Source organism: Centropristis striata, chromosome 10 (assembly GCF_030273125.1).
Source record: "Centropristis striata isolate RG_2023a ecotype Rhode Island chromosome 10, C.striata_1.0, whole genome shotgun sequence".
Taxonomy (NCBI): domain Eukaryota; kingdom Metazoa; phylum Chordata; class Actinopteri; order Perciformes; family Serranidae; genus Centropristis; species Centropristis striata.
Window position 1 is genome coordinate 26776058 of NC_081526.1, and position 19638 is coordinate 26795695.

At 38.1% G+C, this 19638-nt stretch overlaps 1 protein-coding gene across 9 annotated transcripts in view; it reads left to right on the plus strand.

The window, feature by feature from the left end:
* Positions 1-19638, plus strand: part of stxbp5l (syntaxin binding protein 5L) — a 177452-nt gene that overhangs the window by 79984 nt on the left and 77830 nt on the right. For all 9 annotated transcript variants that reach the window (XM_059343455.1, XM_059343461.1, XM_059343457.1 and 6 more), the window contains exons 4-5: positions 5945-6045; positions 18086-18220. In XM_059343455.1, coding sequence (XP_059199438.1) covers positions 5945-6045; positions 18086-18220 — 236 coding nt within the window. The remainder of the gene's footprint in view (positions 1-5944; positions 6046-18085; positions 18221-19638) is intronic.

Here is a 19638-nt window from a genome sequence, read left to right on the forward strand (position 1 = left end):
AAATGTAGTGGAGTAGAAGTATAAAGTTACATAAAATGGAAATACTCAAGATAAGTGCAAGTACCTCAAAATTGTACTTAACTACAGTACTTGAGTAAATGTACTTAGTTACAATCAACCACTGAACCTAGGTGGTCAGTGGATTTGTAGCCTAAATTCACACAAACAGCAGCCTTTTTTACAACCGTGAACCATACATGTATGTATAATGACCTGTGTTACTTTTAGGACAACGAAACACTCATGTGTGTCCTTGTGGGTGGTATTGCCCAATGGTCTATTCTGTCGTTTAGGTTGGAGATGTTGTGAATTTTGCACTTTCGTGTTTATTGTTTCCGTGTGTGTGTGTGTGTGTGTGCTACATGTGTCCATTCACACCCACCCCACTGGTCTCTCTTATACTAACAACGAGCAAATAACAGTGACCGCAGTAAGTCTTTTCATCGTACGACAGAGTGACTAATAGCAGTGCTGTATGCCAATGCCCTCTATTGGATTTAGTGTGTGGGCTGTTGGCTGCCCTGCTAATGGTTGACTTGCAAATTCAGACCAGCCTCTTGACATTCACTGAGGTGTAATGACTTATTCCTATTAGACGTATGAACCCACAAAAGAGACCACTTCTTGCAGGTGCCTGTGAATGATGAGCTTGTGCATTATTAAGGATATGCATCTTCTCTCACACAACACATCTAGCTGTCAATCGATATATTATGCAGTCATAATCTCGTACCATGTTGTCTTCGTAAACCTCTCCCTCTTGCTATTTTGTGAGGATTTTTTTTCTGTTTCTGTGTCGATGGAGGGTATGAATAGTCTAATTAATGTGTTTGTTTGCCTATTCTGAATTCATTATTTTGCTTGATGAATAATAAATCTAAAGAGGCTGAGGGGGCTGCTGAGGGTTGGTGTCAGATGAGGTTGGATGGTGGTGGGGGGAGACTGCTTAGGGGATGAAAAGGTGAGAGGATTGTTGTGCTGAGCTGAAGGCTGGATGGAAGGGAAGATATTCCTTAAAGCAAATGTAAAAAAATCTCCCCATAATTGACTCTAATCACAGGAACTCGTTTTGTAGAGTTTAGATTTATCAGAGAATACATCAATCAGACTAAACTGACACAAACATCAAAAAGAATGTGAGATATTACTGATTTAAAATTGATGAAGCGGACAAGAAATGATATTTTCGGCGAACTTTGCTATCTGCTGCATTAATGAGATACGTAGAAGCAGAGATCAGTACTGGGAATGTCTTTTCAACTGTGGCACGCAGTTTTCTGGAAACCCAATGACATTATTTAGTGGAAAATCTATTAAAATTCTAATTTCTTTGCAAACGTGTGGGACTGTACAGCCCTTTCAGATGACAAACTATCATTCAAGGCTCTCACTAGCTACATATGTGTAAATATTGGCGAAGCGTTTCAGAGATTACGGTTTTCGCTACTAGCTAAAGCATTTTCTCTCTGTCTCTGAAATGCTTCACCAAAAATGACAGGTGTTTTGTTGCACTCTGATTTTGACTTTTTTTTTCAGTCTGTCTCCATTTTGGGGGGCTGGTTTACGATGTAGGCAGTTAGCAATGCTGGAATACCATTTTTTTCTGCCAAAAAAACATGCTTTCATCATCTGAAGAGACGTGCATGCACAATGATTTGCCAAATTCTTCCACGACGGGCTATATTTTGTCAAAACATATCCAGAATGACGTGCAGAAGTCAAATCACAATACTGCCTACCCCAAGTTTGAGTAGCATTTAAACTGGCATGTTAATTACTGTTTTTAACAATAACAGACATAAGGTGCAGGGGAAACTATTTAATAATAGCCCCTTTTATTTCATTTTCTCTCCTTGGTGGAAAAAGTATAAATTTGTTTTCAGAAGAAAATGTTAAGAGTCATGCTTATGAGTGTAAATCTCATATTCCACAATACATCTTATTTCTTCTATGTGCAAAGAGGCAGAGAGGACAAAGAGGAGAAGCAGGAGAAGGACAGAACAGATGTTTAACACATCCAGGCAGCCAGACACACACCTCATTAACCTTTGACATGAGCAGGAATAACATGAGATTGGAGAACTAAATTAGCTCATTGCAGCTGATGGAAAAACACAGAGTACTCACTTGAAGAAAAAAAGTTTATGGATGTTTTAGTAAGTCCTGATGAGTGTCAAATCTGCAACACAGTATGATATCATGTATTGAAAGCTGTCAGGCACACACTGTGCCCTGCTTTGGAGAGCTTTGATCATTTTAGTTTCATGCAACACTTCAGGGAGTTCACTTAAAGCAAAGAACTGGATTTTTTTCAGGCCACCCACTGGCTGATATATTGATCATTAAACTAATAATATACACTCTGATGCACGCAGTGTTTAATGAGTGCTATCAGTGATTCCAAAAGACCAAATCTATAGAGAAGTAAAATATGAAAGTGTTCACTTTGTGAGGTTTAAAAATTGTCAATATAAAATTCATGTCTTTATGGTATTAATTATAGAGAAGTAAAAGGAGAATATGAGTTTATTAGACTGCTAGTTGTCCATTATTTCAACATAAATACACACTTGAAGCCACCTTCTTGGGGTTTTTTCCTGCAATTTTCTCATGACCCTGCTGATTGTCATTTCACTCCTGCTGTGTATTGTACATGCACCTGGTTACCTCGCCTGTGTTGGCATCAAGACATCAAGATAATTATACCAAAATGAAGTGTTGAACTCAGCTCTCACCTTGTCTGCCTCCTCTGTCTTTTTCCTCCGCATCTGGTATTATATTTCTATTACCTGCTGCTCCATCTCCTCTCACTCCTTCGGTTACAGAAACAAACTCCATCGGCATAGAAAGGAATCTTCAAAATGATCCTTTATCACTGTAGAATTAAATTATATACACTGTAAAACGTTTTAGTGTAAATTTACTTGCAGCAGCTTCGCCTGCAAAGTACTGTATTTTCTTTACTGATCCTGTTGAAATATAGTGTAGTTCTATAAATACATTTGCAGTACATTGCTGTATTTTTGTACATTTTCAACATAGTACTGTTCACAGTTCTATCTGTATTTTAGTGAATATTCATAGTATACTGTAAAACTTTGCAGTGTAAATTGACAGTATTCTCTTAAAATGTTGAAATCACTTATGTCACTTAAATTACATTAAAATATACAGAATGCTACTGCACAGTAATGTTAGTCATGGTGTTCCACAAGGTTCTGTGCTCGGCCCAATTTTATTCACACTATACATGCTTCCTTTATGAAATATTGTTAGAAAACATTTGGTTAACTTTCATTATAATATTGTTATCACATATTTCCTCTCCCAGATTGCATTGCAACATACAGTAGGAATCTGTGTGACATTAATACAGCAGAATACTGTTCAGATTTCACTGTCAATTTTCATCTAAGATTTACAGTGTATTAGTAGTTCAAAATCTGAGGAGCAAAGTGGAGCAGAAATTCAGGAAATTAATGAGAAGTTATACTTAATTCCACCAAAATAAAACCATTTTAAACTAATCCAGGTGCAATTACATTACATGGCAAGATGAGAATTAAACTAAAAGAGAATTATTAAAATCTTGGAAAGGAAAAAAGAAATCAAAGCCTCTATCAGACATTCTAATTTCCTTATTTCCTTCCTAAGTGCCAGATAATCATCATCACATCCCCATCTGTCAAATTTGACTTGGCTTAAGAGGAGCACGTCCTTTATTATGTATGGAGAGAGGGGCATCAAACAAAATAGGAAACACTAGGCGGAAGAGCTCAAATAATTATCTTGTTCATTAAATCTTTATTTCCTGTTGAATTAATTTAGGAAGATCAATTATGTTTGCCTCATAAACAAGGCATCATTGCTCACTTTGCAAACAGGTTTTTGTGAAGTAGCTGTCTTGTTTTTAAGTGAGATGTAAGAGTCACAGGTGGCACTGAAATGTGGAGGTCATTCATTCATATTTAGAACTTGGATGTGGGAGGGGTAGAGGGAGGGAATTAGTCACAGATGAAGGGTTTTTTCTTTTTTTACCAAAAAATGCTAAATCTTTTTACTGATGCTGAAAATACCCAATTTATTGTGAAGTACAGTGTTCATCCTCTTAACTTTTTTTGTTACCCAATAAATATTTTTGCTATACAGCATAAGAGACTCTGTGAGTAGTGTATCACATTCACCAATATGGAAATCACTGGGAGGAATGTTTTCATCCCCCCCTTCACTGTACGGTCTTTAATCCCACGATTAAGTTTGTAATCTAAAGCTAATTCTCCCTGGGCTCCAGTCCTCACAGTACGCCCTGGTAGCAAAGCAGCGCTGGGAATTTCACTGTAATTACAATCCTCAGAACTACAGTAGGAAACTAGGCGACATCATACAGTATGAAATAATTTTACTACTAAAGCTTTCATCCAACTTTATATGGTGTCTCTGTGATTTTGCACTAAATCAAGACTGTCGGAGTACATATAATTATTTATTTCAACACTGTTCCACTCAAATAAAGTCTCTGATTTGAATGAATGATAATTTGTATGTAATAGTGGCCGGTATACTTTAGTGCTTAAACACAAAAAGGATGCTTTTTAGACGACAGTTTCCATGGATTTGTGTTTGTTTAAATGCCTTAAATAATTTCATCTGTGGAACATGAACAGATTATCTTTGGTTTGGTTATATTCTCATTATTCTGGTGAACTAACTCTTTTAATATTAAGGCACATCCTAACAGTTTTAAAGAGGAACGGCTGGCTTGACAACACTGTGTAACCCTGCAGTGATTACAGACTATACACATACTCAATATTATTTGGGTTTTGCACTATAGTGGTGAGGCTTTGCAGTCAACATGGCATTACTGCACACACCTAACACACCCCTCAGCACACACTCCTAGACTCAAACACCAAATACAAATATTATTATATTTGCCCATCACATTTCAGCCAGACCCTGTGCTATCCTCCCTGAACTCCATCCTCTTGTGATGATCTAAGCTGCCCAGCATTGTGTTAATCTGTGGGGGAAAGAAAAAATAAACAAGAGTGGTACACAAAGAGCATACAAGGGTTGGAGAGAAGATCATACAGCATGTGTCATACCTGGTGTGTTTACTTCTGATGCATTTGCATCCTCTTTTTGTGCCTGTGTAGTGTAAAGCGCTTTGGATAAAAGCGCTATGTAAGTGCACCCCATTTACCATTTTGGGGCGGCTGAGGCTCAGTTGGTAGAGCTTTTGTCCAGTAATCGGAAGGTTGGTGGTTCGATCCCCGATCCCTCGATGTCGAAGTATCCTTGATCAAGATACTGAACCCCAAAATGCTCCCGATGCTGTGTTCATCTGTGTGTGAATGAATTCCAATGGTGGCAGGTGGCACCAGTGTGCCCCGGTAGCCTCTGCCACCAGTATGAATGTGTGTAGTAGAATAGGTGAATGAGCGTAGTGTGTAGTGTAAAGCGCTTTGGATAAAAGCGCTATATAAGTGCACCCCATGTCTGTCTTATGAGTTCATTGGACACTTGATTATATGTGTGTTTTCTCCAATATACACATTAACATTCACTTGATCTTAAACTCACACGTCCTCTTTGTGATCATTTTTATATTCTGTAAATAAAGCCCCTCAATGTGTCCGTATACAACTGTGATATGAGATATTTATACTGCAGTTAAAGTTGAGCTTAATAGCTGGAATGCCTTCAACAATAAGACATCTCCACCTTCTGCCACCCAAGAGGCTGAAAAAACAATTGCACCACTTCAGTTATCTCAACAGACCAGAATGGAGTGCACTCACAAGAAGTTTAGGGGAATCAGGGAAGCAACTCCAAATTTCCCTCAGGTGTTAACTTTAAATTCTCGCTGTTTCTTTGCTGTTGCCTATTGGTCTCTGTACTTTTTATAATGATATATATATTTATTTATTTTTACCTTTAGGGGGCGCTGGTCACAGCCTGTGCAGATGACACGCTTCACTTGTGGAATCTCCGTCAGAGGCGACCAGCTGTCCTCCATTCACTCAAATTCAACAGAGAGAGGTAAGTACACAGTACATTACACTACATAAAACCAAGTATCAGAACCATAGTAAAAAAGAATGGACTTAAAGTACAAAAATTAAGCCAAAATATCCTGGATAGCACTGTTGACCAGTGGTGGAATGTAATGTAATGTACATTTACTCAAGTACTGTACTTATGTAGTTTTGATGTACTTGTACTTTACTCGAGTATTTCCATTTCAAGTAACTTCATACTTCCACTTCACTACATTTTGAGTTAAATATTGTACTTTATACTACACTACATTTAGCTGAGAGCTTTAGTTACTTTTCAGGTTGAGATTTAACATAAAAACATGATACATTTAAAGTGATTAGACTTTTTTTTTTTAATTAAACCTCATAACAGTATATTAAGTAGTTACAATGAGCCATATCTTGAGGGGAAAATGCTACTTACGTATATGCATCAATATAAATAATCTAATAATATATTTAGAAGATATAAAACACTCTGGTTCATTCTGCATAACAAGTTCCTTTACTTTTTTTAGATTTTTTTAAAGCAATTTTTGGGCTTTATTGATAGAGACAGAGTGAAGGGGGAGACAGAGGGTAAGACATGCTGGAAAGGGCTCCGAGTCAGATTCAGAACCGGGCCACCCGGTTACGAGGACGATGCCTCTATGGTACACGCTCTACCAGGTGTGCCACCAGGAACGCCCCAGTACTTTTACTTTTGAGTAAATTCTGATGCTGATACTTGTACTTTTACTTAAGTAAGTTTTGAGTGCAGAATGTTTACATGTAGTGGAGTAATTTCACAGTGTGGTTTTAGTACTTTTACTTAAGTAAGGCATCTGAACACTTTTTCTACCACTGCTGTTGACATCATGGAGCCAGAGTCTGCACAGCAGTGAAAGGTCAGTGGAGCCGCAGTAATGAGTTCCCGCCTGTACACCTGCCAGACCAATGGAAAGTCAATCACAGCTGTCAATCATGATGTCACTCCCCTGTGTCAAATGACTAATTGAAGGCTAACTCATCAGAAAAATAGAATTTAAACATACACTAGTGTGTTATGAACCACGTAAAATACTGAAATCATATTTGGGGGAAAAAATTATTTAATGTGTTAAGTTTGGTTCATGTCCGATCCTAACTCGAAGGAGGCGGGACTTATGACCTATAGATAATAATGCACTTATGGGAAGCTGTCACATTGTCCATCTTTATATACAGTCTGTGGATACAATACACACAAATGCACACATACACACAGCAAACACAGGTACACCCCAATCATTTTCAGCACACTGAAACTTCAAAAGCACTTATTGTGTATCCAAAAGAGTTATCCCTTATTTTACAGATGCATTACTTACAGAACTATCTTCATAAATCACTGATGCCACTATGTCGTGCCCTATATGCTCCACAAAGAGCCCTACTCAGACCACAATCCAAGACTATCCAGCATATCCTTGCTGCTGGAACAGTTTTCAGCAGCAGCAGCAGCAGCAGCAGTCAAACATTTTCCCACCAGGAAGACACATTCAATTAGTTCAATCTGAAAGACAGTGTAGCAGAGTGTTGACAGGACAAGGCCAGCTCCTCTGTCCTGCCTCTGCCTCTGATTCTTTATCACCCTGTCTGACAGACCTGAGAAGGAGGATACGCTGGCTTAAAGCTCTCACTTCTGTCTCAGCTGGTGACCCTTCTGGTTTGTGAGCCACCACCACAGGCAGTGAGCTGACTTTCAGTGGTTATTAGGCAGCTGAATCCATCTCCTTTGACATTCTGCCACCAAAATCCGCGAGACAACTAGTGCAGTTTTTGCATGTTCACTACAAACTTCATCATGGCTATTGGACAACACACATTGGCTAACGTTGCAAGCTGCCAGTAAACAAACTGCCCAAATTTGCATTACTGCTTACTACATTCAGGTGATTTTTTTCAGACTTGATATGCCATAATGGTAAGCAAGTATCAGATTGCATATTTGAAACAATGCCTTTCAAGTCTTGCTTAGTTTAAAGTGTTTAGCGTTACAGTGTTACAGCTGAGGTCTTTCCTTAAGGGTTTAGGATTGCCAGGTGTGTCTGACAAAACCAGCCCAAAGGCCAAACCAACCCCAAAAACAGAAATTAAAATATGCCCCTTCCAAAACAGAAACACTGCTGCAGTAAAAGTTTTCCCTAAACACTTCTTGCACATTGGTCCTAAAATGTTAATATGTTTATATCATAAATAAAATATTTATTTCGCATGCAAAATAGGTCTACATATCCAGAGCGGGACAAAAAGCTATGGCAACACTTCTGTAGCCCAATTCCTTGGAAAAACCTTGGCAACACTGTCGGTGCTACGGTCACTGCTGTTGTTTGGTGAGAGAGATGGCAAATGACCAAAATCACTGTTAAAATGTGTAATATTTACACATTTTAAACTACACTTGTGAAAAAAACCCCAGAAACAAACAAATATCCAGATCTTAAAATTGAAAACAAATATGAACCCAAAGAACAACTGCTCAAATATTCGGGATCCAGCCCCAACTAAACCCCGCCCCTCCCACTCAGACTGACCAGTCATAACATAGCATTGGCCAGGTTGGACCAGGGTCTGCTTCATAGACTCTAATGAGGTCAGATGAGATTTTATCCTTTTTTTTTTAGCCTGGTTTCACCTTTTCATGCTCATCTTGGAGAAATGAAGCTAACATTAGCAAAGTTCAGAACATCAATCATTATCTATAACTAGAACTTCTCTGCTGGTGGGGCTACGAAAAAGGGTCAGTTCTGTTCACAACACAGCCGATTTATTGATGTGAACATGTGGTTAAAAAGCATATACTGTATATCTCTGGCCTTAATTCATCTGGCAGTTTGTGGGGTGTGGTGATAAGCAAGGGCTTTGCTCTTTGCTTTTTTCCACCAGAGACCACTGAGTCTCTGTTCTCCACCATTAAACTTTAATGGCAAACAGTGGCCTCCAGATGCGGATGCTTAGTTTTGGAAACATCTTCCCCTCTTTCCTTGAGAAAACTTTCCTTTTCCCCTGGAGAAAACCTTTGGGGCTTCTGGCCGTACACAGAAGTGACTCAGTGGATAAAAACAACACCTTTGGCTGTGCCAACTGGTGCATCATTCTTAATGTCCTGTCTGAGCATTCCCAGAAACAGGTTGTTCAATCTGGGGGTGGCCACTGCAGTTGTTTAACTATTCAAAGACCATATGCACAGTCCACTATTCCTGTCCACAGGGCAAAATAGCAAGCTAGTGGTGTGATGACAAGGGAGTACTACAGTTTCATGGTAGTGGTTCTAAGTATGTGTAAACAGTAAAAAAAAAAAAAAAAACCCTTTTTACATTGTACATGTACTAGTTTTAGGTCGCTATCTCTAACTTTTTTCTTAGCCAATGTCACATGCTCGAATGTAAACTATAGGCTAATAACATCAAGACCAGTTAACTGACTATTTGGTAAGTTTGATGATTTAATTTGTTTGACTGTACAATAGTTTGGTGCCTATGTATCCCTGTAGTAGGGCATTTTCTACTTACAAGAAATAAGGCTTTCAATAAATAACATTGACTGCAAGTTTAAAATTTCACCTGAGAGATAATGTGACATTGTTTACCTCAGGATGAATGTTTTGCTCCTTACATACAAAAGAGATTTATATGGGTTTTGGTAAAACACTTTGGGAGAATAGTATTATTAGCAGTAAGATTCAAATATTTAATGGGTGATATGCTTAACTAAGGATTATTCTTTTGACTTGACGTATAGCCAGTTTCTTTCTTATCCAGAATGTAAGAAAGTGCTAAAGAAAGCTGGCAGAGATCAAGTGAATAAACTTTCTTTATAGGGAAAGCATATTGATGTATCTGCAGAAATGCACAAAAGACAGAATGACAGGATAGATATTCAAAGTGCTTGATTTTTTTTTCTGTTTAAGTTTTCTGTTAATGTTTTCTGTCTATTAGCTGTAACCTGAAGTTCATTTCCACCTTTTATCGTCTCTGTCGTGGGCAAGGACATCCGATGAATATGACTGCATGCCCACTGAATATGATGGAGATTAAAAAATCATATAAAGAAAACTTTGTATAATACTGCACTTTATTTTTCCTTTTCATTAAAATGCGGAGTCACAGTGTAAATTCAAGTGTTCCTTTTGATGAGCGCAAGTAATGGCAAGCTCACTCTGATTGCTATTACAAGTCAAGGACTTTGGCTGAGTCACAGCGCAGGGTTTTTCTCTCCTGAAACTTTCCTTCACAAGAGAGAAAAAATATTTCTTAAGACATAAGAATCTCCACCTTGCTATGGAAAAGTGCATTGAACATAAACCTTGACCCCGGGCCCTTTCATAATACAAAAGTCTTAAAGGATAATGGGCTGGAGAAGCCTTTAAATCTATGTACTGGCTGCAAGTTGTTTGATAAAGTACTTGGTGTCTAAGTCATTAGCAGTTTGTGTAAGAACTCTAAACATTTTTCAGAAATTTACACAAAACCTCTTTCAAATTTTGATGACTTTTAAACTAATTAATCATGTAGCTTAAGCCCTAAAGATACTTTCAAACCACATGAAGCGGTAACCAGCCATGATGTTAAGAGGACAGGGTGACTGACACTGTTGTCAGTGGTGGAATGTAACTAAAATACTGTACTTAAGTACAATTTTGAGGTACTTGTACTTTACTTGAGTATTTCCATTTAAAGTAACTTTATACTTCTACTCTACATTTTGAGGCAATTATTGTACTTTTTACTCCATATTTAGCTGACAGCTTTAGTTACTTTCAGTTGAAGATTTAACATAAAAACGCAATCAGTTTAAAATTAGACATGTTTTTTAAATAAAACACCATAAGATTATATTAAGTAGTTAAAATGAGCCCTGCCTAGGGCCCAGCCCTGAGCCCTGAGAAAATTAAAACACTGCTTACATAAATGCATCAAAAATAATAATCCAATAATATATATGGGAAATATATAAAACAGTCTGACATTTTGAAGCTGATAATTTTGTACTTTTACTTCAGTAAGTTTTGAATGCAGGACTTTTACTTACTTAATGGAGTAATTTCACAGTGCAGTCTTAGCACTTTTACTTAAGTAAGGGAACTAAATACTTTTTTCCGCCACTGACTGTTGTGCACACAAACAGGCATTAATAATGTTATTAATACCCAAAATTCCCTAAAAGTTTAGTTTTTGTATAAAATGTAAATTAAAAGAGAATGCAACAAATTCAAAATAAGTGTATATATAGAAACAAGAGTGTACCTGTTTGAGCATTTGATATCTTGTCTTGTACTTGTAAATATATGCATCAAATAAAAAAATTCTATTCAGTTTTTTATTGTTTTTGACAGTGTGCAACTTGGAATCGGGATGTGATGATGATAATAATAATAATAAGAATGACAACAATTACCTTTTTTGTATTGCTTGCTTAAATTCACAGTTACAAAAGAGTCCAGAATAACAGAAAAAAACAACTTGCTGGAGTTTTGACATCTTTAGCAATTAACAATCAACAAGATCTCCAAACTAAATGGCAGAATAAATAGCTTGACAATACCACCCATAACAACACAAATGTGTGTTTCGTTTCTCACGGTAACGTGAAGCGTTCTAAATGTAGCAAACAAGTCATTCTACATACACGTACAGTTCGGGGTTGTAAAAAAGGCTGCAGTTTATGTGAATTTAGGCAACAAAACCACTGATCTAGGTTTAGGGCAAAAAACTCCTGGTAAGGCGTTATAAAAGACAGTTTAAACAGTAAATAAATGTACGCAAATGCTGGAAGTGAAGCAGTTACGAGGGTGACATGAGCCATGGAAGTTACATTAAAAAAAACGTAAAAAAACTTTTTACTTCTGTTTCCACACGGGACACAAAGCCTGTTCTCCTGGGGGAAACCACCTCTCCTCCCACCGAGTGTGATATCAGCCATTTACACTCTGCATCACCGTCAATCATTAGAAATACTTCTCCAAGATGGCGGCAAAGGCCGGTCTAAAACGTAAATGTGAGTCGTGTTTTTCTGCCTGTACAAATGCCTTATATTGACATTTTTGAGAGGAGACCAGTCTGAAACTTAAGTTAGCTAAACAAACTTTGTTAATCATTCCATGCTGCTTAGCATTGCCTCAATTTTAAGCTACAGCCAAACTTGTTGGCAACAGACAAACAAGAGCAGAGAGAGTAAATATAGCAGCAGCATATAGCATATGGCACAGGTCTTCTGTTTCATCAGCTCTGCCAGAGAGGGCACAGAGGACTGCTTTGGGATTGACAGAAATCTCGTGGGAGTGGGTGGTTTTAAATTTGCAGCAGCTGTGGGTCCCAGGATTTAGTTGGCGTTAACCAAAAAAGGAGTCAACAAATAAAGTTAAAAAGCAGATTCCTGTAAAATCATCACATACCAGTCCTTGTATAACTGTCCGCTAGAGATTTATATTTTAGATTCATAGGCTTGCAGCTGTACCCATCACTGTGTGATGCACATGCCCACACAAACACACAGAGGTGAAGGTTGGGAATGTTATTTTGTATCAAAAGTGTTGAAAGCCTGTTTCAGTAGATTTCTACCTGTCTTGCAGTGCGATGAGGTAGGAAGCAGAACCTCTCGCTCCCAGTGACAGAGCAGTGAATCATGCTCTGAGATGAAAGGAGAAAAAGGGCATCATGAGTCATCTGTCAGAGGCCGGGCAGCGACTTGCCATTTAGCTCTGTGTCTCTAGACTGAATATCTGACAATTAGCACCCTAACACCCCCTCAGAATCCCCCAAGAATAACGCATGAATCATTGGAAATGGTGTAGAGAATTGTGATAACTGTCAGAGGCTCGTGCTTGCCACCCTTCCTCGACTGTCGTGCTGTAGTCACAGACAATTTGAAGACAATCAGTCCAAACAAAATACAAGAAACATTGGACGCTTACTGTTTCCACAGTGCAAAGATTTCTTTGAGCTAATGTAATCATCTGAGTTACCCAACACGACTGTTCTTTGCTGATGCATGGAGTCCTTGTGAATTCCTTGAGCAGCTGTATCGCGTCTCCTGCAGAGCAGATGGCAGGCCCAGTTCCCAGAGATGATGTCACCAATTCAATTAATCTCTACATCTATTTACTTCATTAAGGGTGGTCTCGCAGTGGCTGGTCAGCTGGCAGCTAAACCCACGTCTCTTCCTGTCCTCTTTGATTGATAATTATGAGGCCAGTTGATGGAGCCTGGTCCGACTGTATGGAGTCAGAACCATACATCTGACTGTCTCCAAACTGCCCTCCGGATCTGTCTTTATCACTACTTATCTCCTTCCCTTTGCTCTCATCTCCTCATTCCCTCTCATCGATTTTTGATTTTTTGTTTTATTTGATCCTTTCCTGTGACATTTTGTGTAAAAATGGACAGCTGTTGGCTGAGGAAACCAGTACTAAGAGGTCTCATTATAAAAACAACTTTTTGTAACATGGAAGAAAAAATGACTAATTTGGTTACAGCAGACAGACATTACTGTCTTTTTTAAAAACAGTAATGTAGATTAATATAGTTTTACACATTGACACATCATTTGTTATATTTATTTTTTAAATCATTTTATTTTTGTTAGGAAAGTCATACATAGTCCAGGAACTGAAAAATACAATTTGGCACATAGAATTTTCATCACATAAGCTCTCAAATAAGTTTTGAATTTCATTTCTATCTGCTAGAGGCTGAAAAATCTATCATTTAGTAGGCGTTGACACTTCTGTTGAATTTCCAGAAAAACTTCAGGTTTTAGGGGGTTATGCAAATCCAGTCTCCTTGGTTTAATGCACTGGACCCCTTTTGACTACAATCCTTCAAATTTCCCTGATTACATTTTTATAGAGAATATGTTTCTCCATTATGTAAATGTTGTGTACAATTTTCAACCAATCTTCCAAAGTTGGGACATCTAGTCAGGGCTTTCTTCCCTCCAACAAGCAATATTCTTCATAAGTATTTGTCTGCTGTATAGACTGGATATCTGGCACTAATTATTTGTTAGATAAATGTCACTTGTATGCACTACAAGCAAATTTGTGAAGAGGGTTAGATCTCTAATGTTAAAGATAAAGACCCATAGACTGTATATAAATAATGGACGTAGTCACCGTGACGTCACCCATTGGTTTGTGGACTGCCCGTTGGAAGCCTCGAGTTCAGCGTTACACTCGTCGCCATCTTGCGTCGCCATCTTGTTTCCGATACCCTGAGCAGACCATATTTGGACTGTGGCGGAGCGTGAGGGATCTGATCACTGACTACAGCCTCTCTACACCGGCAACCCGACTGAGAGAAGCCGCTGCTAATTCATGTTAGCATTATTTGGCACATTAACTGGGATGTTAGTTTTGGCTAGCAAAAAAACAAAAACAAAATGTATCTTTCTTACCTCAGAAAACTGAGCAGCGACTCCTTGCAGTGTCTGTTAGTCCAACCAAACGCTGAACAAGACATTTTTACAAAACGTTCAAATAAACTGTCATTAAGTGAAAATACAGTGTGAAAGGGTCAAAGTTATGAGACCAAATCGGCATATATATATAAATCTATATAACGTTATATATAACTTTATTGACACGTTGCCGTGGATACGCATTGCTCTGCTTCTCTCCTGGTGACGGCTCGCCTTGTCAGTGACCTGTAGCCACGCTCCAAATCATACGATTCTTTATCTTCTATTTTCTTCTAAATGGGGCCATTATTAGAACTATTAATATCAAATTGTCTTGAACATGTTTTTTTATTTGAGATTGAGACCATATTGTTGTCCTGAAAAAAATTTCTGAGGTAATAAATCAAGTGAGAAGTTTTCAAATTTTGCATTGAAATTAATGGGCAGATTTTTTTGCAGCCAAACTTAGAATTTTCAGTAGGCTTAAGGCACTTCCTGGTTGGCCTCCATGCTCAGACACGGAGATTGCCGCCTGTTTAGACCTAATAACCCACAAAGGTCAGTCGCTTCCTTAAACAAAGAAATATGTAAATTTGATGTGCTAAGGCTAAATGCATGTTGTAAAAGACTGAAGACTCTATAATCCTTCATCGCTCAAGAGCTGTTCAGCTCCCCCTCTGCTAGTATGAATATTGTCATCTCCCCAAGCCCCTAAAATCCTTATTGAATTGTCTGCCATCTCATTTGTCTTCTATCTAATAATCCTGCTGCTTGCTGGGTGGGTGGCTGTGGGGCTCGAGCCCAATGATTCTGCCACCTTTACAAGGTAATCAGCATGGACACAAGTGACTTAGCGTGTGCCGATCTTTCTTCCCTGGTTAAGGTGATTATGAAGATGATAGTTGCTATGCCAGAGTAATAATGGTTTAGGCAGCCTTGCATCACATCATGATTATTGTTATTTGCCACATGAATAACTTTCAGGTATTTATAGTTATTTATTTATTTCCAAAAAGTAATCAGGGTTTTCTCGGTGATATGAAATACTCTTAGAAAATGGAAAATCCATAAGGTTTTAGAAAAGTCATGTTTAATGAATATCAGATTTGAACATGATCTGTCTATGATCATTTTTTCAATCAATTCTTCAAAGACAACAGAGAAAAGAGAGAAAAAAGAAAATATATTCTGCATTTAGAGCACAAGAGAGGCAGCCATGGATTCATCATGTTAACACTGTGGGTCTGAGCAAGGGAGAGAGGGAGTGGCAAGTTATCAGTCTGGCAGGAGATGTAATGCATAGTTTACAGTCTGTCACTTAATAAATACTGAAGATAAGCAGCTGAGCAGTACTGTGCTGTTCCAGCGTTGGCTCTGGCGCATTCACATCCCGTTCAGAAGCTTTCTAATCCAGCCGTGTATTTTTTTAGAGACTTAGTAAATAAATCTATAATGATAAGCTTAACACATAATCTCTTATTGATACATTTTTCGGGTTGAAAACATCCATTTTTGTCGTTAGTGTTCCTTACTGGGAATGACAGCAGGTGACAGCTCTGATTTCAAACGCATTTTACACTGGAGTGACATGAGCATCACACGGCACTGATGGGGTTATCGTCACACCCACACGTCACATTTTGTGCTACTGAAGCCACTGTTTCTTGCTTTGGCCCTTTAATTATGCATTATTTTCATTACATTGTCTTTTTTGAACATGTGTGCACTTTCTTTTTATCTTGATAACATAGATTTATACTATTGAAGGAGATCCCAGTTCAGTGATTGGTTAAGTTGCTTTAAATAATAGTTTTGGCTAGTGGAGGTTTATAAAATGTTAACATGATCAAATCCCCTCACAAACGTCAACATAAGGTGTTTGTACAGGCAGAAAAATATGACTCACATTTATGTTTTAGACTGTCCTTCACTTGCTGCCATCTTGCTGCAACAGCAATGCGGAGTTTGTATGGCGGCTCTCGCACTCAGGGAGGTGGATTGGTCGAACAAATTACAGACTTTCACCCAGGAACGGGGTTTGTGTCACGTGTGAAATTTTTTTTTTTACCTAACTTACATTTCTTTCACAACTTACGTTTCCTTGGCTCAGTTCACCGTCAGAGCTATTTAATTTCTGGAATTTGCGTACATTTATTTACTTTTTTACAACCGTGAACCCTACGTGTATGTAGAGTGATGTGTGAGCTATTTTTAGAATGCTCCAACCTGTACCGCAAGCAGCAAAACACTCATACAGTCACAGAAATAATTATTAGACCACCTTTGTTTTCTTCAATTTCTTGTTCATTTTAATGCCTGGTACAAATAAAGGTACAATATTTGTTTGGACAAATATTGATAACAACAAAAATAGCAAATACATATGTAGCCATTTTCCATGGGGGTTTTTTTATAATGATTTTGGCTATTATTAAGAAAAGCATGGAAAATGTCTAGAAATCAGCTCTTAAATTAAACTCTTATGAGCTATTTTTGTTGTTATCATTATATTTGTCCAAACAAATGTACCTTTAGTTGTACAAGGCATTAAAATGAACGATAAATTGAAGAAAAAAAGTGGTCTAATAGTTTTTTCCATGACTATATGTGTTGTTATGGGTGGTATTGAAGGACAAGTTATTCTGTTGTTCTGGTTGAATAACTTGTTGAGCTCTGAATAAAAAACAAGAATATATACTATTCAAAGCTTTGAACGTTAGAGAAGTGAGTATGTGTGAAGTGGTGGACCAGGCTTGTACTTCTGGCAGTGGTTCTGAAGGGCTCTTTAAACAACTATTTATAACAGCTTAAAGCGAGCTGACACGCAGAGTGCAAAAGATCTCTGACGAGCGAGAAGCAGGAGTGGCAGGATAAAGGGCAGGAGGAGCACATGTAGGCGAGCACACCTATACATAAGGCACTTCACTGTGGAGCAAAATGGATTTTCACTTTCCTGTTGAGTGCTAAATTAAACCTCGATTAAGAATGAATCAGACTACAACATCCGTGAATGAGTCAGGGTATAATGTACAATACTGCGTACATATTGAAAGTTGTAAAATGCTTACATCATTGCTTAGTAGGTGACTTCATAGCTAGAATGCAGTTTAAATCCCTCCAATCAATAACTACCTACCATGTTTGTTTGATTGATTGATTGATTGATTGTGTTTTGCCCTTGTCTATGTCTTCTTTTTAAAGACATATCCCAGATTTCGGTAACATTTTGGAATAAACAAATCAAGAACATGTCATTCCAACAAAATGCCTCCATGCTACATTTTTTTGTTTTTTTAGAAGGTGCAAATCTCTTCTTTTAAGATAAGTGTTTGTCAGTTTTTATGTCTGCATTATATAGCACACCTAGCAAACCTTGACAGCTCGAAGTCCTCTTCTTGTCTGAAAGCAGCATTGTGTAAAATATTCAGAGAGATTAACTCCAAGAGGCATAGATCAATGTGTATGTAAAACATGTATATGAACAAAAGTTTACACTGTTTAACCATGCTGAATAGAAACACTCACATCCACCAATAGCTCAGTCCTTGAAACAAACTAACACATCAATCATTTTGTGAGTGTTCACATTCTAACAGTGTCTTTTCCTCTTTCTTGTTCTCCAGGATCACGTTCTGCCACCTTCCTTTTCAGAGTAAATGGCTGTATGTGGGGACAGAGCGTGGAAACACACACATCGTCAACATCGAGTCCTTCATTTTGTCTGGATATGTCATCATGTGGAACAAGGCCATAGAACTGTAAGTGTGCCAAAATACTGGAGTCACCAGAACAATGCTCACAGTTACTGATGACAGTGATGACACTTTAATGTGATCGTTTATGATGCTGGTGGTGTGAATGGCAGTGTGTCAATCAGTTGGTAGCTAAATATTGAGTGGCAGTTTCCTTCCTTGTATGTAGTCTTAATGCAATGTTTTCTCTAAAATATGATTAAAATATATGACAAAACATCTGTAAACAGGGGTGACATAACTTAAATTTGGGGCAGGCAATTTATTTTTGATGTCACTGAGCATTGAATCATAATATACTGACATTATCATGGAATATATGCCTATATGGTAAATTTCTATGCCTCCCCTAGCTTTAACCTGGTTTATAAGCAGTTTGGGAGAATAGCTAAACTGGTCTGAACTGATTTTATTGTTCAAATCCTTATCCCACTCTGCTCTGCAATTGCCATTGATGTTTTATTGACAGGTTTATGAATTTTCAAACTAGGTTTCATTTATTCATTCATTCATTATCCTTAACCACCTATCCACACTCGGGTTGTGGGGACAGGTCTCCAGACTATCACAGGGCTGACACATAGAGACAGACAATCACGCTCTCATTTACTCCTACGGGCAATTTAGAGTCACCAATTAAACCTAAGTGCATGTTTTTGGACTGTGGGAGGAAGCCGGAGTACCCGGAGAGAACCCACGCTGACACAGGGAGAACATGCAAACTCCACACAGAACAGCTGCAGGTGCAAACCACTACACTACTATCTCTGATAGCTGTGTATATTATAAATGTGAAGGAGACATCACAGTGTGATACTAAGCTTCGGCATGTGATGCTATGTGAATATCTGAGTCCAACCAGTGACCCTCTTGTTGTGAGGCAAGAGTGCCAACAACTACACCATCGTGTAGCCCCAAACCAGGTTTAGTTGTTGAAATCTATCCAAATTAACAGGGACTTTTGAGTGATCATGTGTTTTTTATGTATGCAAACTGAGCAATGTTCTGTCTGATATTTGGAGTTAAAGCCAGGCTTAACCATGTTCATTGTAACAAAAAAGACAAACGAGTTTGAAACACATTTAATACACATCTGAACAATGATCTGAGCCTTTCAAAGTGCGCTCTTAACCAATTATGAAGGAAAAAAAAACATTGCATTGCATCAGCAGCCTTTATCCTTCCACTGTGGTTACAGAATGCCTCAGTCAATAGAAGTCTTTATTTATTTGCTCACGTGCATTTTTGTTTGTTGCAAGTGTTGACTGTGTGTAGCTGACATATGCTGCAGATTGACAACTTCAAGTGCCATAAAGTACTCAAATGGTGCCGGGTTGCATTGTATGCCCATTTGTTTGTCTTGGTGTCACCCACCTACGCGCCATTCTTCTGGTGTTACCCTGACAAGTCCCCTGCTGCAGTGT